The sequence below is a fragment of the Sebastes fasciatus genome, chromosome 9, assembly GCF_043250625.1.
Source record: "Sebastes fasciatus isolate fSebFas1 chromosome 9, fSebFas1.pri, whole genome shotgun sequence".
NCBI lineage: Eukaryota > Metazoa > Chordata > Actinopteri > Perciformes > Sebastidae > Sebastes > Sebastes fasciatus.
This window is the reverse complement of record NC_133803.1, coordinates 4,905,178-4,925,930: the sequence shown is the minus strand read 5'-3', so window position 1 is coordinate 4,925,930 and position 20,753 is coordinate 4,905,178. Positions and strand designations below refer to the sequence as shown.

Sequence of the window (20,753 nt, the reverse complement as noted above, 5' to 3'; positions counted from 1 at the left end):
TTGTGTTCGTGCTCTCTGCTTCTCCATCCCTGCTACTATTCCTCCCCTATCTCTAACCCGCTCTCCTCCCCCTCTCTTCCGCAGGCCGCTCTTCCCCTTCCCAGCCTGCTTTGCAGTCCCGGAGGCGCCAGCCGCACCCTGTCCCGTGCAGTCTCCTGCCGTCCCGCTGAAGACCGTGAAATCGGCATGATTAATAATTATAATTATTGGCAAACGTGCCAGCTGCTCTGTGGCAATGGGCACCTCTGATTTATGGTTCTGTAAACGCAAACAGTCATTGTCCATATTCAGAGAAGAAAGGAGGGAAGGCAGGAGGGGAGACGGAGGCAGACGGGGAGTTTTGGACGCCTGCCCTCGAAATATGATTTTATCTTCGGAAGTCAGCAGCCCTGTCCTGCAGGCATTGTCCCTCCGTCCCCTCCCTCCTCGCGTCCAACCATTCGTCTCTTGTTCTGCCCCTACTCCTCACCTAGTCCGTGCTCCATGGAGCATTGCTGTTTGATCTCAGTGGGCTTCAAAGGAGTCTGGGGCCACAGGGTTTCAAGCATTGTGCACGCAGACCGCCGGCTTTATGGACAGCCTATCGTTAGCATTGTATTACCACGGTCTGAGCTGTTAGTGTTGAGGTGTACGTCCACAAAGCTGCGTGCAGGGGTTAAAGACAATTAATGATTCGGAAGAAAAGAAAAACTAGCTGTCTGTTTAAGATAAATCATCAATTATCTGGGCATAATTTGATTTTTCTGATCCAATAATAAACTGGAGTACAACCAGGAGTCTGTCACTTACACTGACGTGGAGTGTGCACTTCATATTTGTGTTACCTGTATGTGTGTGTGTGTGTGTGTATGTGTGTGTTCTGACTGATGGAGCGGCACAGTCTGTTCATCAGGCTCTGGGGGTCTGCTGATGTGTCTATCATTGACAGAACGAGACTATGGATTACCTCGCTCATTAATCACCATCACCGTGGCAGCTCGTGCGCACTCCCTCGCACAGACTTGTGTAGCGTGCGCGGGTGTGAGCTCACATAAGTATGCCTTCATGCAAACACACACACACACATTAATCTCTCCACACACAGATAGAGTAGTTGTGACAGCTACTGGCCACCAACCTGTCCGCGGCCTAATCTCATTAGGGTCCTTCTGGCATCTGGGCCTACTTCTGCTGAGGGATGGTCTATGATGGAGTGAAGAAGACAAGGCGTTCAAGCGTATAATAGATGTCTAAATCATCTGGCCTCAGCCGGCGGGTCCCTCTTGCTCTTTCATGTGATGCTCTGGAAGTATGCAGGGGGAAACTATCTGAAGATAACGGGAGATGGAGGGAGAAAGAAATCAGATCTGGAATTTGTGTAGTTCTGCAAAAACAAAACCATTCAGTAAGACATTCTAGCTGGTTAAACGAGGCAGCAACCACTTGAGTAATAAGCTACATGTAACCGTGGTCGGTGACACTCATCACACCTGTCTGCCACTCTCCAGTCTGCTGCAGGCCTGTCCTGTCCTGTCTGGTCCTGGAGTGCAGTGTTGTACCTGTCAGTGTTGTGCAGATGGGCTCCGGCTCCCCCAGGTACCTGGGCTAAATACCCGTCATTAATCACCACATAAAGCCTCCCCCAGCGGGAGATGCCCCAGGTTAGACCACATCAAGAAATAAATTGGCTGAAAAATGGCTCTGGACGAAATCTCCGTCCCCGGAGAGGCGAGGAGAGGAGAGGAGAATCCGAAAGCAGCCTTCTCGAGCTCGCTAAGTGATCTGTCAGCGAGCTAAGCGACATCATCATTCACTCGGCCCCTATCGTGTTCCCGCGGTGCCGACAATCTCGGCTGTTTGCTTTCAGATTTGTACACATTCATCTTCTTTATTTTGCCAAAGTGGCTACGCTTATAGACGGAAGGCCGAGCTTTAACACTTGGAGTGTGGGAGCCTGCAGGTCCGTCAGGCTTTGAATAAACACTCGTGAAAGATAGGAAGATGAACACGGAAGCATCCAGAAGGAGGAAACACAGACGGAAGAATCATGCAGACGGACGGAGAATAGTAATGGGACGGGAAGTGTTTATTCAAGCTCTGAACGTAGTGGTCACTATTGAGTTCTTTGCTCATTCAACTTTCTTATTTTGTTTTTTACTGTGTGATAAAGTGATTACAAAACAAGTGAAGACCAGTACCAGGACATACAAACAATCAAAAGATATTATACAAGGATACAAAAGCAGGCTGAAGAATGTGTGTGTGTGTGTGTGTGTGTGTGTGTGTGTGTGTGTGTGTGTGTGTGTTTGTGTGTGTGTGTGTGTGTGTGTGTGTGTGTGTGTGTGTGTGTGTGTGTGTGTGTGTGTGTGTGTGTGTGTGTGTGTGTGTGTGCGTGTGTGTGTGTGTGTGTGAGATCAGGATAATGGGTGTGTGAGTGGCATTGATTGAGGCTAGGTGGTAATATAAGACATATAGCTACACTTAAATACACGTATACTGTACATATATACACATACGTCATATCACACAAATACATACAGTATATATGCACATACAGTATACACACACATACACACACACACACACACATATATAAATACATATACAGTATATGCACATACTGTATATATACACACACACATAAATAAATACATATACATATGCACATATGCACACACACACACACACATACAGTATATGTGTATATACACACACACACATACTGTATATATATATATTATTATTTTTTTCTTATGTAAAAGAGAGAGGGAGCAGGTCAAAAATAATATACATGTATATTAATACTACTACTACTACTAATGATAATAATAATAATAATAATGATGTGATAATGATAATAATAATAATAATGGTGTTATGATAATAATACCAATAGCAATAATAACATCAAAATAAAAAATAATAAGTTGTTGTTTTTTTAAGTGTTTTAAATTAATTCAGTGTGTGAGTGTGTGTGTTTCTTATTTTTTTCTGACATGGGGTCTCTTTCTATGTTGCAGCTTCAGATACCAACCCCTCAAAAATAATCATTAATAATCTTCCCGCGACTCACCTCGAGGTCACAACCCAATCTTAGAACAACTTTGCTTTAGGGCTCACACTGATTTAGGGGCCAATAACATCAGACAAGCTAAATTGGGACACTGCCCTCTGTAATACAAGGTCCTATCAACAGCAGAAAGACATGTCTTCTTTTAGCAGTTAATCAATCAATCAATCAATCAAAATGTATCCACACAACATGTTTCATCCATGAAGGTGGAAGAAATTTAGCAAGAAAATCCTACAATCAAGAGTGAAAAGAAACACATGAAGTAAAAGAAGAAAAAAAATCACAAAAATAAAGTAGATAAAAGCATAGATAAGGTCAAGGACATGTTGTAGTCCAGTGGCCCAGACCTGTCCACCTCCGAGTGTCTGTGGCTGTCCAGTCCTATGATTAATGACCACTGAACCTCTGCTCTATTGACACAGGTCCACCTTTCACTATAGTGATATCCTGCAGCACCTCGGGGCCTCACTGAGACTTCAATAGTGTACGGATCTCCTCAGACACCCTAAAGATTAATTATGTGATGATAGGCACCGTTAGGCACTGGTACCTTCTATCTATGTAAGGTTGAACTCATGGTACCAGTGTTTTGTTGTGTGCTTACCTGTATGTTTTTCTTATGATGAGACTTTATAACTGCTAATTCTACTTTCTGCTGATTAAAATCATCTCTGTGCCAGAGGGGGAAAGTAAATATGTACCATACTTAAAGGAACAGTGTGTAGCATTTCTATTCAATTTCAATTTATTTTTAACCTCAAATCATAGCAGAAGATATCTCAAGACGCTTTTTAGATAGAGCAGGTCTAGACCGTACTCTATAGTTTAGAGACACATTTTTAACTTGGACCAATAAGGATGCCAACGGTTATTTCTAATAATCCACATATACATCTGTATGTAGATGATACCCTGTTCTATCTGAGTGATGGTCATATCACTTTGCCGTTATCATATTGACCACCAACCAAAATCTCACAATGCTCATAATGACCATGCCGATGTTTAGCTGGTATAACCACGATCACCATCTTTGTGTTAGCATAATAACATTTACTAATTAGCACAAAACACAAAGTACAGCTGATGGTAATGTCCTAAAACAAAGTATAGATACAATTTAGGGGGAATAAGTATGTTTTCTTTAGTGTATAATCACTTGAAAATAAGAATCGTTGTGTTTCCGTTACCTTAGAATAAGCCGTTACGGAGCCGGCCGCCATGCTCCACAAGTTGAGAAACTGGTTAATGTTAGGATAGGTCATCAGGCACATAGACTGTACGGACGTAAAAATATGGACGTTACGGCTGTCGCCATCTTGGCAGCGATGACACAGACTAACTCCCGACTAATCCAAAAATGGGCAAAGAGGTGGATCGTTGGTGGAGCTGAGGCGGGCCGGGTAACACAGCAGAGCAGACAGCTAGCAGCTAGCGACCTGGTACGGCACCCATCTGTCACTCAAAGCAGCCACGCCCTCAATTATGCATAACTTTAAGCCTTAATATAATTTAAACGGGTGATTTATATAAATAACCACCCCTGTACAATTGTCATGAACTGGGAAATTAGCTATTTTTTAATTAGCGTTTTTTGTACCAGGCTGTAAACATGTTTATTCAGCAAGCCATTTTAACATGGAGGTCTAAGGAGATTGACTCCCTTTTGGAGCTTCAAGTGGCCATTTGAAGAACTGCAGTTTTGGCACTTCCACGTTGGCTTCATTCCTCATCAGGTTGCCGCTTGGTCGGGCAGCGAGTCTCATGAGAGTTTTTACAAGTTTTTGCAATTTGTGGGTTACCATCTAGACACGACCGCCCAGAAAAGACAAACCAAATACTGGCTCTAGATAGGGCCATTCGCCTTTTTTTACGTTTTCGCGTTGGCCACCATAGTTCTCCAACACGCTTGTGGCGCACGGGAGAAGTTTCAGTTGGTTGCAATCTACAAACTCACTGCTCAATGCTGCCAAATCCTACACACTGCACCTTTAAGTAGGCTTTAAGGCCTATTCCCATTTAATACTTCTATTCCACTGCGTTTCAGAGGGAAATATTGTACTTTTTATTGCACTACATTTATCTGACAGCTATAGTTTCTACGACTTAAAGCAGTTTGGGTTTCTGATTAAAAAAAAGTACGTCAAGCTCGTCATGCATTATTAATTTAGGTGTTTGATGTTTTATCTTAGATGTTAAATTAAATCAAGAATCCAAACGTTATTCCCTGAACTCCATGAATACACACACATATTTGTGTAGATTACCAAATTGTTTATTGTATTTTCTTTAATTTTGCGGATGTTTTAGACATTTTAGAAGAAATTTGTTTGTTTGTCACAGTTCATATCACATTTTTTTCTGCACGTAACTTTTTTGGAGTGTTGTGGAAGAGTGGCATGCATGTGCAAATAAACTGAACGTTAATACAAATGGAAGAAGAATCAATGCACGGCTAAACATAAATGAAAGCACTACTCTCTCCTGTGGTGATTTAACAATATGTTTCAAACTCTGCAGACAGAGATCACAGTAACTCACGCCATAAGTCAGCGCTGACTTTGAGCTGAAACGTGGCCTTTACCTCTACGTCTCAACACAACACAACACTTAAAAGGCATAGCGGAGGACCACGGGCCATTATGTATTTTAAAAAGAGGGGCATGGTGAGCGGCCAGGTTATGCTCCTCTATTCTTCTTATTCTTCCCTCGCCAGAGCGGTCGGTGTCAGTAGGAGATGGCGGGACAATGGAGGTGATCTCTCTGATCTCAGTGCTTCTATTGTGGCTCGTCATATTATTAATGTTCATCTCTGAGAAAAGCCACGGCCTCTGCCTCGCCGCTTCTGCATCGCTCTGTCATTTTCTCTCTGCTGGACTTTCTCTCTTCTCTCTGTCGCACTTTTATCTCCGTGCAGCTTCGCCATCTCCGTGCGGTATTCTCTCTGTCAAACACACATGCACACACACACAAACAACACGAACCACCAAAGGAAATCTTTATCTGGGTCAGTTCCTGGAAAAATGTTGTAATAATAAGACAAATAGGTCAGTTCTATAGACATACCAGAGGGACACTGATAGCAATTTGCAGAACTGTGATGCTGCAGAGAAGTAAAAATCTTCTTTAAAATCCTTCCCAATGTTCCTTTGACTACAAATCCACATTCAGACATTCCCACTCATCCCCAACGTCTTTGTGCTCCTACAATTGTGCAAAAATGGCAACACTTTGAAGGTATGTTGCCCACTCTCCTTTCAAAACACACAAACGAGAGAAGCCCCGGTCGCTGTCGTTCATTTATCAGCGGTGCCGTGGGCTGCCCGTGCCTTGCTGTGCAGTGCTTGGGGGTCAGGCTTCCCTCACTGTGGACCGGGAGTAATTATTAACCTACTGGGATTGTCCCGCAGTCCTCTGGTCATCTGGGACTGCTGAGTGTCAATCTGCAAAGGTCATGACGGTGATGAAGAAGGAGCTGCAGAGAGAGAAAGAGAGAGAGAGACTGACTGATGAATTACAATCAAACTGGAAAATTAGACCACTTTCATGATAAGAGGCGTAGATCATGGATTACACACTTCTTTTCTCTGCGCAAACATTTGAAGGATAATCTGGTTATATTCTACATTTTTTACCCTCAAATTATAATCCCAGTAAAACTCTGTTTGTTAATAGTTGGTAACTATTTTAATAAGATAAGTATTTTTTTCATGGTAATCAATCAATTGTGAGGACAATAAATTTAAAGATGTCATCTTGGGCTTCAGAAAATTACGATTTGTCACGCAAACTAACGTTTTTAAAGACCAAACAATCTGCAGATTAATTTATAATGAAAATAATCGTTAGTTGCTCCACATGCGTCTTTTTTGTTTTCCAAATGGGGTTAATAACATTGATAGATATTCAGGTTTACTTTACCAAAAGATTTTGAAATGTCACTTGTAGGTTTGTGTGAACTTAATCTCTTTCTACCCAAACTAAACATATCCAAAATTGACAAAATCAATGACAGCTCCTGCCTCCCTACTCACAAAGCGTGTGTGATATAACCTGGGAAAAAGTGTTTTTTTTTATCATGGGAACTAGACATAAAACCCACCACCTCAAACTGAAGGTAATTTATACTGCTGCTGTGGCATTGTGGCCTACAGAGCCTTTGTGAGGCAGCGCACAACACATCTTCTAAAGATGTTTGCGTTTTGTGGGGAATAAATTGTGCTGTTCGTCGGCAGCTCCGGCTCTATATCATATTCTGCTAGCTTGTCGGTGCCAGTGGGGGTGGTGAATGGGCCGCCAGAGGCCCAGCCACTAGCGGGTGGTCTGACACAGAAAGGTTAAATATGGTTCAGCCCTGGACACTCTCAAAGGGCCTTGCTGTTAAAAAAATAAGTTATGTGGGTTGTACGTCTTCACGCAGTCAGGAAATTGACAATACTGGCGCAGTGAGGCACAAGGCTGTCCCAGGGCTGAACTTCATGCTTGACCGTCCAATTGAAAAAAAGAGTCACAACATCACTTGTTTCCGGTGGATTTATTGACGGGTCATCAAAGCCCTGGCTAGACAAGAGGTGAAAAAATCAACACAATGACCATGCATATATAAAGCTTATGTTCATCTTCAACTTCTTTGAACTCAAAACTGTGACGACAAACTTGAACTCTTCAGTGACAGGAAAAATGGAAGCAAACAAAGATGCAGCAGTTACAAAAAATAAATGGTTAAAACATTAATGTAGTACAAGTATTAAGTGCCTTAAATAATAGGAGACACACTGGATTGTGGCCCTGCACACACACTACTATCATGATCTATTACTACTACTTACTAGTTAATTACCTCCGCCAAGGCCAAAGGCCTCGTTTCTCCGCCGGTTATGTTTTCACCGGCGTTGGTTTGTCTGTTAGCAGGATTACTCCAAAAGTTTGTGATGGATTTGAATGACATCTTTTGGAAGGGTGTGGTGTGGCACAATGAACAACCAATTCGATTTTGGTGGCGATCCAGATCACGATCCGGATTCAGGAATATTTTTAAGGATTCCGATCAGCCTGAGCATTAAGACCACAGGGTATATAACATATGCGCAGTGTGACTGATGACGCGTTGATGACGCCTGACCACGCCTCCTTCCTTCTTCTGAGAGCAGAGGGATACGTGTGTGGATGTGTGGCGAGACATCAAGGAGTGGCAAGAGCTGCTGGCCGTCCGCAGTGAGAAAGAAAAAAGCGGTAGACAGACAACGTAGTGTAACATTATACAGACACAACAAGGCTGCTGAATGAGAGAGGCATCCGCCGACACGTAACACGGAAACACACCGTGTTAATAATAAGCCGACCAGCTCACGGTACCGCCAGCTGTGAGCTCTGATCTGTTTTTAAAGCCAGGCACCTTGGCGGAGGTCTGCGCTCTCCGAGTGCCATTCTAGTTGATCGTTTATTTCTGCTTTGTGTTAAAGGTCCCATATTGTAAAAAGTGAGAATTTCCTGTCTTTTATATTATAAAGCAGGTTTAAGTGATATATAAATACTGTGAAAGTATCAATGTATGTGAATGACATCAGCTGACAGGAAGTAAACATGGACCCAAGCTGTTTCCTAGCAACGTAATTCCGTTGTCAGACAGACAGTATGAGAAAAAGAATGTGTTGTTTGAACATTAAATCATGTAAACATCTTTTAGTAGAAACCAAAAATACAAGCATGAACCTGAAAATGAGCACAATATCTTTATTTAAAGGGTCAGTTCACCCAAATTACAGCAATGCATATTTTCACATGGACAGTTTTCATGGGGACTGTTCATCACTGAGGGAGTGAATCACTGTTTTTGTGACTGTCAGGTCACGTTGAGGGAGACTCTCTCCAGTTAAGGGCTGAGCTGAATTTAAGAGGAGCTACTGTTTTATCTCCCAGGTGCAGGTCAGAGGCAAGTTGCCCGCCTTCTCCTTGAACACCTTGTCAAAATGTTCATTCTGGGCCACTGTGAAGAAATTCTTCCAGTCACCTGCTTTACCTGTTGACACAGAAAAAGTCAGAGATGTGCCTGTCTGTACTGTGTCTGCTGCTTATTTCTTTCCCGCCATTAAAAATCTTTTATTTTCTCTGTAAATGACAAAAAATCGAGGAGACAAACCTTTGCGCATGGTTTCCTTCACGTAGCGGTTGGTTTTATCGAAGTCCTTGTAGTTTGCTTTGGGGTTGGCCTTCATGTTTTTGAAGGTGGACGTCTCCACAACATGATCAATGGCTTCATCTGTCAACTTTTTTCCCAGGAAAGCACAAAGCTTCACAACTTCCCCTCTGAGGTCCTGTTAATCACAGATGTTTATGATTGTTTTAATATATATGTAATATGTTTGTATATTATTCAACAGGAACACCCCTCTAAATCTAAAATCTGCAGGAATCATTCAAGTGTTTGAACGTCGTCGGTTCTCAGGCGTGATGCAATACTCAACTAATTTATATATTCTTATCATGGTCAAATATTCTATTAAACATACAATGGATGAAAAGATGATTTCCAACCTTCAACATGTTCTCATACTGCGCAAAATGGATGTTCAGTTGGTGTCGTGCTGCGTGATATTCTTGCACGTGATCAAACCATGATCCCATGTAAACTGTTGGACAAAAGATATGAAAATAAAACACAAAAGGTGAGTGAGACTTGCTGGTATTGTTTGTGGTTATTTTGCATCCTTAAACCTAAATAAATACTACCAACCTCACAAAAATAAAGTGAGATTAACAAATATATGTTTTCTTTGAAAAGTGAAATACCTCATTTCAAATATCAAGTCTTTGTTGTATATTACAATAAAATCAGACAATCCTACACGTAAAAATTGCGAAAACATAGTTGTGAAGCAGTTATAGTTACAGTTTTACAAAACTTAACAAAGTCCATAGTTCTGAACCTACCATTACCATCCAGGAACTGCTGAAAGAAATCATCAAAGCTCTGAGGTGTTTCCAACATCACGAAACTGTGGGCAAAGTGATAAAGGGACACCAGGATATCCTTGGGATTCCTCCAAACATACACAACCTAAAGGAAAACAAAATATTAACGTATAAATGTATTTTGTGAATCTGGCCACAGATGGATGCTTGAATTGATAGCTTGAATATTGCAAATTGTAAATTACCTTGAGTTGTTTGGCTTTCACTCCCTGGGGCAACATGTCGGGGGGGAGATGCGAGCCAAAGATCCGAGGATCTGGCCTTTCTCGGAAAGGATTGTCTGCGGTTCTCTCCTCCAGCCAAGGAACTCGTACCCTATTGGTGGCATCTTCTGCCAAGTCAGGGTGTGCAGCATCTATGATCTGGACCAGGACCTGCTGCATCCATGCTGTGCCTGCAGAGTCACATAAAAAAGAGGATGTTTCAAATACAAAAGAGGAGTAAGGCCATACCAGACCAGACCAGACCAGACCAAACTGTTTCTGTTATTTAGCATACCTCACTGATATAAATGTGGTGGAGAAAATAATAGAAACACCTGTCAGTATAACGCAACAGCACACTACATACTCCAGAACGATCATAAAGTTGAACAAGAGACCATCTTACGATGGGATCACACCACCCGCAACGCCAAATCGAGCCAGGGGTGTATAATGAGGGGGCCAATGGCCCCTTACCCATGGACCACACCCATCTTCGGCCTCGGCCTTCAGTTTGATCTCAACTAAACACCTGTAAAGCTTTGTGACACCAAATCAGACCAGGGGCGTAAAGTGAGGGTTCAGTTGCCCCTTTGCTTGGTCCACGCCTATCTTCTAACTCAGCCGTCATTTTGATCTCAAGCACACATCTGTAAAGTTTCGTGACTGCATCTTGTGATGCTGTCGCAGTGACGATATCTGTCCAGACAGACTGAAATATAAACACTCAAAGTACTCAAAAATGCCTCTGTTGTAGTTCCCCCTACAGTAGGTGTCTCCAGGACCACATTTAGCCATGATGACTCACACACACAAGGCGAAAACAATACCAGCGTTGCTGTAGCGGCTGGTAATTAACACCTCTTTAAAACAGTTTCAAACTGAACACTAGAATGGCACTCGGAGAGCACAGACCTCCACCAAGCGAGCCAATTACGATTGCCCCCCTCTCTCCGTTCAGTTTGCGCCATCATCCACGTGTATTTTTGTTTATGTTGAGATCAGCTGTACGTAGCGGAGCATCGTAAAACACATTCAAACTGGACTGTCCCTCTCGCTGCAGGCAGAAGGAAAGAGGCAGGGTGACAGGTCATGAACGCGTCATCAGTTACACTGCGCATGTCCTAAAGCCTGTGGTGTTAATGCACAGTCTGAAAGGAGTTATTTAAAAAAAAATCCTGAATCCGGATCATGATCCGGATTGCCACCAAAATCAAATGGATTGTTCATTGTGCCACACCACACCCCTCCAAAAAATGTCATTCAAATCCATTGTGGACTTTTAGAGTAATCCTTCAAATGGACAAACCAACAAACAAACCAACGCCAGTGAAAACATATTAAAAGTAATTATAACCTTCATGACAGTTTGTTGCAGGACTGTTGGATTCAACCGCATTAGGTTTACTGTAGCTGGATGTATCTAATAAACTGGCAGCTGAGTGTAAATAACATGACATCATTCAAAATGGTTGATAAACAGTGAACTAATCCTTTAACGGGAGTTGCATGAGAAAACATTTTGGCCACTCCTTTGAAAATGCCTACCAGCTCATCTAATCACTGTGATTTCTTAACAATGTTTTATGACAGTTTTGGAAGGCGCTGACAAAAGATGTCATCCTGCATATAAACATGTTTATATGTGTCGTTCTGTGGCAATTATTTCCTTTTTCTTGTATGAACATTCTACATGCTCAAAACCTGCTTCTAATTTACGTGGGTTTACAATTGGGAAATAGTTCGGGTGTGCATGGTTAACCAGCACGATTTCATTCCAACTCGTCACATACCGCCCCTTTGTTATGTCCCTTGGGGCGTCTGGCCAAGGGATTAGGCAACAAAACCACAATAGTTATGCTTAGGAAAAAAATACTTGGTTGGGCTTAAAACTACTACGAACAGTGAAAATGACTCTGAATGTTGTGAACACGGGACACAAACAAACAGTTAATTGTAACGTGACACACGGGACACAAACTGTTTCATACCGGCACTAAAGGGTGCCGTGTGCAGCGGGACTGGTTACTGTCAGAACAATGACGATTGAAATGAATGACTAATGGTTACCGTATGTAACTCCCTGCTCGTCTGGTGGGAGGGGTTTAGGAGAGAAACAGGAGAGAGGAAAGCTGCAGGATGAGGGCTGTATTTCCAAATTCTGGTGTTTTTTTGTTTGTTTTTTTCTTTCCAGAAAACTGCCTATACCCTTGGCTACCAATTGAAATACAATATACTGAAAGTTATTATGGAATTACCTGCCTCCCCCACCTTTAACCTGACCTGAACTTTCTTCAGCTTAAAAACTAAAGTGTTGCTGCATGTTGCAGTCAATTTAATGCAAATTGTGCTTTATCCAAAGGCGTCATTTCCACTGGAGAAGGGAGGAGTTTATAAAAAAGATTTATACAGTCATATGAGCCACCTCCAATTACTATATTTATTTATTCTCATGCTCTCACAGCGATGAGCTTTACGAGCAGCGGGGAATGCTCACTGGATGTCTTTTGCCCCATCACCTGTCAAGCTTCATACAGGCCACCCTAGCCTGAAAGACCTGCAGAACTTGCTCAGGGTTGACAAATGTACTACCTCTGCAATGAATATATTGTGAATTACAGTTACTATTCTTCTAAGACACTAGAATTGAGTCAAAGACAAGGCAGTAAAAGATGTGAAGATTTGAATAGAAAATGATAATGAATGAATGAAAATGTTTAAAGTCTATGAAAATTGATGTATTATTTTGAATCCACTATCCCTAATTAGAATCCCATTTAGTTTCAATGGTAGAATGTATATATTTTACATTACTGATAACGGTTTTTCAAAGCATGCATGTTGTGTAGTATTTTCATTCATTTCATTCCCTCATGCCTAATAGAATCAATGCTTATAATCAGTTGTGTGATAAAGAAGCTGTAAAGGTGCTGATCTTTGTGACAAATTATAGCAAGCAACTGACCTGACTTAGGGTATGTGATGAGGAAGATATCAGTAGGACGGGTCTCAAAATGCTGCAGAGCATCAAGGTCCGCTGGTCGCAATTCATCCTGGACCAAAAAGTTCCTCTTTCTGTGCTTGAACAGGTAAGGGCTCACTAAGTCCAGAGAGTCCATGGATGCTATATTAAACACATACATGAGGCAAGGCAGCTTTATTTGTAGAGCACATTTCAGCAACAGTGCAATTCAAAGTGCTTTACATAAACATTCAAGAACATTGCGACATAGTGCAAAAGAACATTAAGACATAATTAAAACAGTTATAAAAACATTAAAGATTAGAAAATAAAAACAAGCTACAAATAAAAGCTAGGATAGAATATAACTCACAAGAGTAAAAGTTCTAGTGAAGTATAAGATAATTATTTGGTTTAATAAAAGGCAGCAGCAAACAGGAAAGTTTGAAGCTTTGATTTAAAAGAACTCAGAGTTGGAGCCGGTCCTGCAGGTTTCTGGGAGCTTGTTCCAAATATTTGGTGCATAAAAACTGAACACTGCTTCTGCATGTTTAGGTCTGACTCTGGGGACACTAAGCAGACCTGATCCAGATGACCTGAGAGGTCTGGATGGTTCATAACACAGCAGAAGATCAGAAATATATTCAGGAGTATTTTGAAATCAGTTCTCTGAGAGACAGGCAGCCAGTGTAGAGACCTCAGAACTGGACTGATATGATCCACAGTCTTGGTCTTAGTGAGGACTCTAGCAGCAGCGTTCTGAATCAGCTGCAGCTGTCTGATGAATTTTTTAGTAAGACCAGTAAAGACGCCGTTACAGTAGTCAAGTCGGCTGAAGATAAATGCATGGACTAGTTTTTCCAAATCCTGCTGAGACATCAGTCCTCTAATTCTTGCTATATTCTTCAGGTGATAGTACACTGTCTTTGTAATTGTCTTAATATGGCTGTTAAAGCTCAGGTCAGAGTCCATGACTACACCAAGATTTCTGGCTTGGTCCGAGCTTTTTAACATCACAGATTGTAGGTGAGCACTAACCTTCAATCTTTCCTTTTTGGCTCCAAAAACTACGACCTCAGTTTTGTCTTTGTTCAGCTGAAGAAAATTCTGGCACATTCAATTATTGACTCAAAGGGCCTTGCTATTAAAAAAAATAAGTTATGTGGGTTGTACGTCTTCACACAGTTGACAATAGTTCCGCAATGAGGCACAAGGCTGTTCCAGGGCTGAACTTCACCTGAGTGGGTATACGTCAACACACCTTAACTCTGAAACATTGCCAAAGAACAAGATGAACATGTCTGAACCCGAGCTGCATGTGGAAAAGCAGTTCTGGCATGGAAACACACAGGGGACTACTTCATTTACCATTTACAGGCAAGTAGGCCAATCTACGTATGTTCTATCATGTGCATTGCATCTTCTCGTCGATTTCAATGTGAATGGCACGGACCAGGGTCACTAACAACCGGGGCAGGATAAATCTATTTGGTTCCACAGTCGTGACGCAGTTGTCACAGGTCGCTGTAACTCAAACAAACGGTGTGACAGCAGCAGGAATGTTTTCAGACACATTGGAGGTTAACGACGGACGATTTGAACAACATGGATATGGGGCAAGACTTCGATGATGCGGAAGCTGGCTGTCCATCGTGAGGAAGAAACTAAGCGGTACGTGACGGGACGGTGAGAGACAACGTATAGTGTAATCGAACAAAGCTGCTGAATGAGAGAGGCATCTGTCGTAACATTACATAGAAAACACACCGTGTAAGCTGACCACCTCACAGTACAGTCAGCTGTGAGCACATCTGTTTTTAAAGCGTGTTTACACAGTCTCTATTTGTAACGTTACGTTTTTAAACTTCTTTAATTTTCCAAATATACCTGCAAAAACATCCAGCTGTCGCCTGTTCTTTCTGTTATATAGTAACAAACCCAGTTCTAGTTTTCATGAAATATAAACTCATTTTATTACATTTGGACAAGCTCTTACATTATCCAACAGTTGCCACATGCCCAGCTGGAAAACTTACGCAGGCCTACTATATGAAGCAAATCTTTGCTGGGATGGTGGAGTGAGTGAAATATACTTTTCAGTCTTCAGAAGTTTCTAATTCTTTTGTAAATGTAGCCTTTATTATCATATTAGATAACACAATGTAGTCTAATATATGATAAATGGGTAGCCTACTGTAGATAGACAGAGGAAAAAGGTTCATGAGTGCTGATTGATAGATACTGTAAATCTGTATGTTGCAGGTATCGTTTGACTGGAGAAGTTTCAATACTACTTGGTTCTGGGTTATTTCCAACACCTTAAAGGTATGGAGTACCAATACCCAGCCCTAATCATGATACGGGTTACGATTATATTGAAATACTGTAAGTGATATATGTGTTGTTTTTTTTAAACCTAATCTTTGGAAAACTGTCATGGTATGAAGAACACACCAACATATGCATTGAATCTGAGTGAAAAAAAGATCCAACATCATAGCAGTATTTTTTGTGCAGTCTGAGCCACTTTGTCTTTCACGAATCCTTGCATGTGAAGTATTAATTAGAAATCAATACAGTGTTTTTGACAATCGATGTAGTATCATAAAACATAATATTGGATACTCAAGTGTATCAATATTTTCTTGCACCACTAAGCACAACTCTGATGTCCTGCACACAGCAGTGTAGCCAGATAAATCTCTTGGGCCTGCTTTTTCTGCTTAATGTAATAAGAGAAATTGTGTAATTGTGTCGATGTGTTTTGAAATTTACCACAGAGGACAGGGGTGGGAGTGGGAAGGGAAAAGAGGGTGTGTGTGTGTGTGTGTGTGTGTGTGTGTGTGTGTTGGGGTGGGGTAGGGGGGTCTACAGGATGGGAAGGAGCTTCAAAGCCCGGGGAAGAGGTCCCTGCACCCCCACTGCAGCCTTGTTCACATGAGAATCAATCTGGTGCCAGTGTTTGATGTGAACCGCAGATAAAAGAAACAAAACAAAGAATGACAGCGGGGAGATATGGAAAGATGGGGCACAAACAGACAAGGGAGATTAATGGGTAAGGCAGATAAAAAAAATCTAGAGGTATGAAGAGGGCCACGTTCAGGTATCTGACAATAGACAATCTTTTTTTTTTACAATTTTGAAATCAATTTCTTTAATACCAGAATCAATATATTTACTTTATTTAAGTCTATGCAGAGGTAAAAGGAAGTTACCGCTTTTATTGTTGTAGTCTGAGTAACGTGACGTCATATGCGTTCCGTATCCGTCAACCAAAACAGATCGCAGCTGACCTGCACCCTCACATGTTAAATCCAAAGTGGTAAACACTACACATCCAGTAAAGGATGGAAACACTTTGGCAGGAAAAGCAGAGCTAGACATCATGGCTAAAGCTGCATGCTAACTCTGTCACGGACGAGAAACTTTATCGTATCGCGGTAACATGCGGTCAAGTTGGCCGTCACTCTCATCTCCGTGGTCAAATCGGTCGACGCTACAACTGTAGAGCACCCATATACTGACATTTATGTTAAATGCATTCAAACAGCCCCGATGGAGCTGACCATGGATGGATAAAGAAAACGGAGCTGACGGGAGAGCTAGAGACGGACTTGGAGAAGTTAGCAGAAGTATACACGTGGGACTACGTCCGTTTTTCAAAATAAGGTGTTAACAAAGGGAATTGTATATACAGAATACATATATGGAAATAGGATTGATTGGATTATATTCACCACTAATTTGTGAGGGAAATGTCTTTATTGTTGGATTTTTTTGGTTGCTGGAAAAAGTTCATAAATAATGCCTGACTGAACGACTGATATATTTAACTCTGTCTATATTTTGACTATATGGACATCTCTGACTACATACATGCTGAAAATCAAAAAAATTTACTGTATCAGTTTAGATATTTTCCGAAGTAAAAGTCCCTAGAAGTGTATGATTCAACTTTTCCCCATGGTCCAGTGTTAAAAAATGTAATAAAAATCATAACAAATCGTAATATCGAATCGCACCCAAGTATCGTGATAGTATTGAATCGGGAGATAGGTGTGTCCCAGCCCTACCAGATAAGCAAGTGTGCAGACATAGAAAGAGGAGACGTGAAGATGAAACATAATTGTAAATGCACTAGGGAGGAGAGAGACTAAAAGGCAGACAAACCAACTGATTGACAGAAACATGTAAGTAGGAGGACAAAGTTAAAGACCGACACAGGGTTTCAGTCAGACACGATCCATCAGTCAGTCAGACATCGAAGGGCGAAAGGAGGTTCAAAGCCAGCGTGGTGGACGCCAGTGCAGCGTCTCCTCGCACGGTCTCCCTGTGACACCAGGAACTCACATTAGCATTACAATGCAAACTGCATTATCATCATCGCCATCACCATTATCATGAAAAATGAAAATCATATTGAGCTCGGAGCAAAGCCTTCAGACGGACAGTTTTTCAATAAAGGGATTCACCCCTCTGGAATGTGGAGGTTATCTCTCTGCGCCTCTGGTCATCAAAGAGTTCACACTACTTTCATATTGACACTCCAATGCTAACATATTGTGTCAAAGTTATAGTATAAGAGCACAATAATAAATCAGAAACAGCCTTTTTAAACCACACAACCAGAGTGGAGAACCCCCCCTTTGCTGGTCCATCAGTCGGTCGTCATGCTCCTCATGGAACAGTGTAGGAATGTTGTTTTATTTGTACTAAGTTGAACAGAAAAGTCAGAGCTCTGTTATCACAGGCCGCACGGAGACAATGAGAGGCGGAGAGAGCAGCTTTTGGGTCTTTTCTTGTTTTTATTTCAGTCGAAACAGGCTCCGACATTGTTGTTCTTTCTGCTAATTAAGCTGTTAGAGAGAGGGGCTGGTCTGACAGGGCCCTGCTTGGCGGGGAGGCAAAGAGTCAATGGGCCGAAGCCGAACAGGAGACATTTATGGGCTGCCTTAAGCCATTGTTTCCCCCCACCGAGGATCTTTTCAGGCCGGCCGCCTCTGTCTCGGTGACCTGTACAATGAGAAGAATGCCACTCCGAGAACCCAGAGCCGGCCACAAAGAGCAGCCCCGCCGAATGAGGATTTCACGGCACTGGGCCGAATCCGGACGCTGCCAAGATTCCACGGATAGTTTTCACTTCTTCTGATCATCAGATATTCTGAGTCTGTGTGTGTCTTACGCAAGTGGAATTTTGGGGTGTAGATGTTTTGCATATATTCAACGGCACAGGTAACTTTAACAAGTGGATAATGTGGCTGGTGCAAAAGCTAATTCACAGCCCAGTTTGTAAATGTATTCTATTATAATGAAACTTTTTTTTAAAAAAGACCCATGGTGGGTTACTTAGAAAAGCGTGAAAAGTTTCTTTCCCATCAAAGTATTTCTCCTCAAGATTATAAAAGTATAAATTTCCAATTAATATGCTCAAAAAATCCGATCGGGGCTTTCATCAACTTTTCCAGAACGGCCTCTCTAAGTTTGTCCAGCAGCAGTTGTTTGAGCCACCTGTTCCTGTTACAGAAGCTGTCGCCCAACCTTGCAGATTAAACAGGTGAGATTAAGGCAAAGCTCTGGGCAGCTTGCAGAACATCCCCTAACACGGGCTACAAACACCCCTTCTGTGAGTGTGTACGTGTGAGTGTGTGTGTGTGTGTGTGCATGCTCTGGTCCATTTGATGGTCATCCAAGCGTCTCTGTGTTTACTTGGACTGCAGATCCTTCCTCTCTTGCCGAGTCACACAGCTCTGTCGCTGGCCTGGGGATGAATATGTGATCTGCTTAGCTGTCGCAGAAAACTTTCTTTTTTTTTTCAAATTGTGTTTTTTCTAGTGACTTAAAACAACCCATTTCTGTGTCAACACCACCTGCTTATGTCTTATCAGTGTGCCAGTTTCTGCTCCTTTAGCAACTGCCATGTGTTGTCATAATGTAACTCCATTTACCACAAAGTGTTCAACGGCACTTTCAGGCGAGCCAGCACCTCGCACAACAAAGCGGCCCAATTATAGAGCCATTTATGTGTTTGTCAGGGGCTTCAAATGGGCACTGGTTTCTCGGGGTAGCCATATTGGCGAGGTCAGGCACAGCATCTGAAAAGGCAGCTTTATTACAGAACAAGCCATCCCTCTCTTAGATGAACACCCAAGAAGAAGAAAAAATGACAAAAAAGGAAGAAATAAAAAATGACAACTTTGTTCTTTACAACAGTTTGGCTGAGCCTGCCTGTCTGGCTGCTCTGCGGAGCGCAGCAGCATGTGTTTCAGGGATTGTTCTGGAAGCGGGAGTGCAGAAACAGCAGGGAGCAGAAGACAAACAGGCAATTCGTGACTCATTAAACACGGCGACGGTGGCCAGCACAGTGGAGGGGTGTGAGGACCCGCGTTCCAACCGGGCGATAAACCCCCCCTGTACCAGCTGGAGCAGGCATCTGTCAGCCGCACGCCGCACCACGCCACGCCACCGATTATCAGCAACAAGCCATATCTGAGTGGCCGGCCGCAGCCATTTTCAAACACCCTACACTTACATAACAGCCCTGATTGGCTCACATGGGACCCGCAGGTCCACTGACGGGCCTCACGTTGGAAAGTTGTTGCAGGCCGAGTCGTGGAACGAGGCAAAGCATGTCTCTCTCTCTCTCTCTCTCTCTCTCTGCTGTACCAGAGGTCAACACATGTCATTTTTGTCATTTCGTTATGAGCAGCAGGTTGGCAATTTGGTTTGGAAGTCCGTCTGCTAACAGTGGCCCATAACACCAAAGCAAAGAAAGGACACCAAACCCAGAATAACTACCTGCTCCCTGGACAAGAGTTGAAAACCAGGTACTTTAAACTACAAACTTATGGCACATGCAACTGCAACATATTACACGGATAACAGTTTGTATATCTTACGAAAAGTTATTCCTCCTTTTTTGTGCGTTTTCCTACGAATGTCCAGCGTCAATTGCCGCTCCAGTCTTTTCAAAATAAACTCCCATCTTAACAGGAAACACACCAGAAGAAGCGTAATTTACGGAAGTTAGATGACAAAAACTACTTAGTCAGGTTAAGGAAAAGACTGTGGTTTGTGTTAAAATAACACAGGAAGTGGCATAACTTAAGTACGGAAGTTACGGGACAAAAACGACTTAGTTAGGTTAAGGAAAAGATCGACTTGGTTAGATTTAGGTGAGGAAACTACTTAGTTAGGTTTAGGAAAGATCGTAGTTAAGTTACGCCACAAGGGAAGTTGCGTAATTGAAGTACAGAAGTTACATGACAAAAACGACTTAGTTAGGTTGAGGAAAAGATTGACTTGGTTAGGTTTAGGCGAGAAAACTACTTAGTTAGGTTTAGGAAAGATCATAGTTAAGTTACGCCACACGAGAAGTAGCGTAATTTAAGTACGGAAGTTAGGGGACAAAAACAACTTAGTAAGGTTAAGGAAAGATCATAGTTAAGTTACACCACACCGGAAGTGGCATAACTTCAGTACAGAAGTTACATGACAAAAACTACTTAGTTAGGTTAAGGAAAAGATCGACTTGGTTAGGTTTAGGCAAGGAAACTACTTAGGAAGG

The 20,753-nt window shown here is 42.1% G+C and overlaps 2 protein-coding genes across 5 annotated transcripts in view; one reads left to right on the top strand and one right to left on the bottom strand.

Moving 5' to 3' along the window:
• The window catches only part of LOC141773667 (echinoderm microtubule-associated protein-like 6), a 512,018-nt gene that overhangs the window by 232,617 nt on the left and 258,648 nt on the right, over window positions 1-20,753 (top strand). The window lies entirely within an intron of this gene.
• Window positions 8,770-14,392, bottom strand: LOC141773478 (amine sulfotransferase-like). The gene is made up of 7 exons (XM_074645348.1): window positions 14,228-14,392; window positions 13,193-13,351; window positions 10,210-10,418; window positions 9,983-10,109; window positions 9,587-9,681; window positions 9,192-9,366; window positions 8,770-9,071 (listed from the first exon to the last, which is right to left on the bottom strand). Exons 2-7 carry the CDS (start codon window positions 13,344-13,346, stop codon window positions 8,953-8,955), a joined length of 879 nt encoding a protein of 292 aa, XP_074501449.1. The 5' UTR covers window positions 13,347-13,351; window positions 14,228-14,392; the 3' UTR covers window positions 8,770-8,952.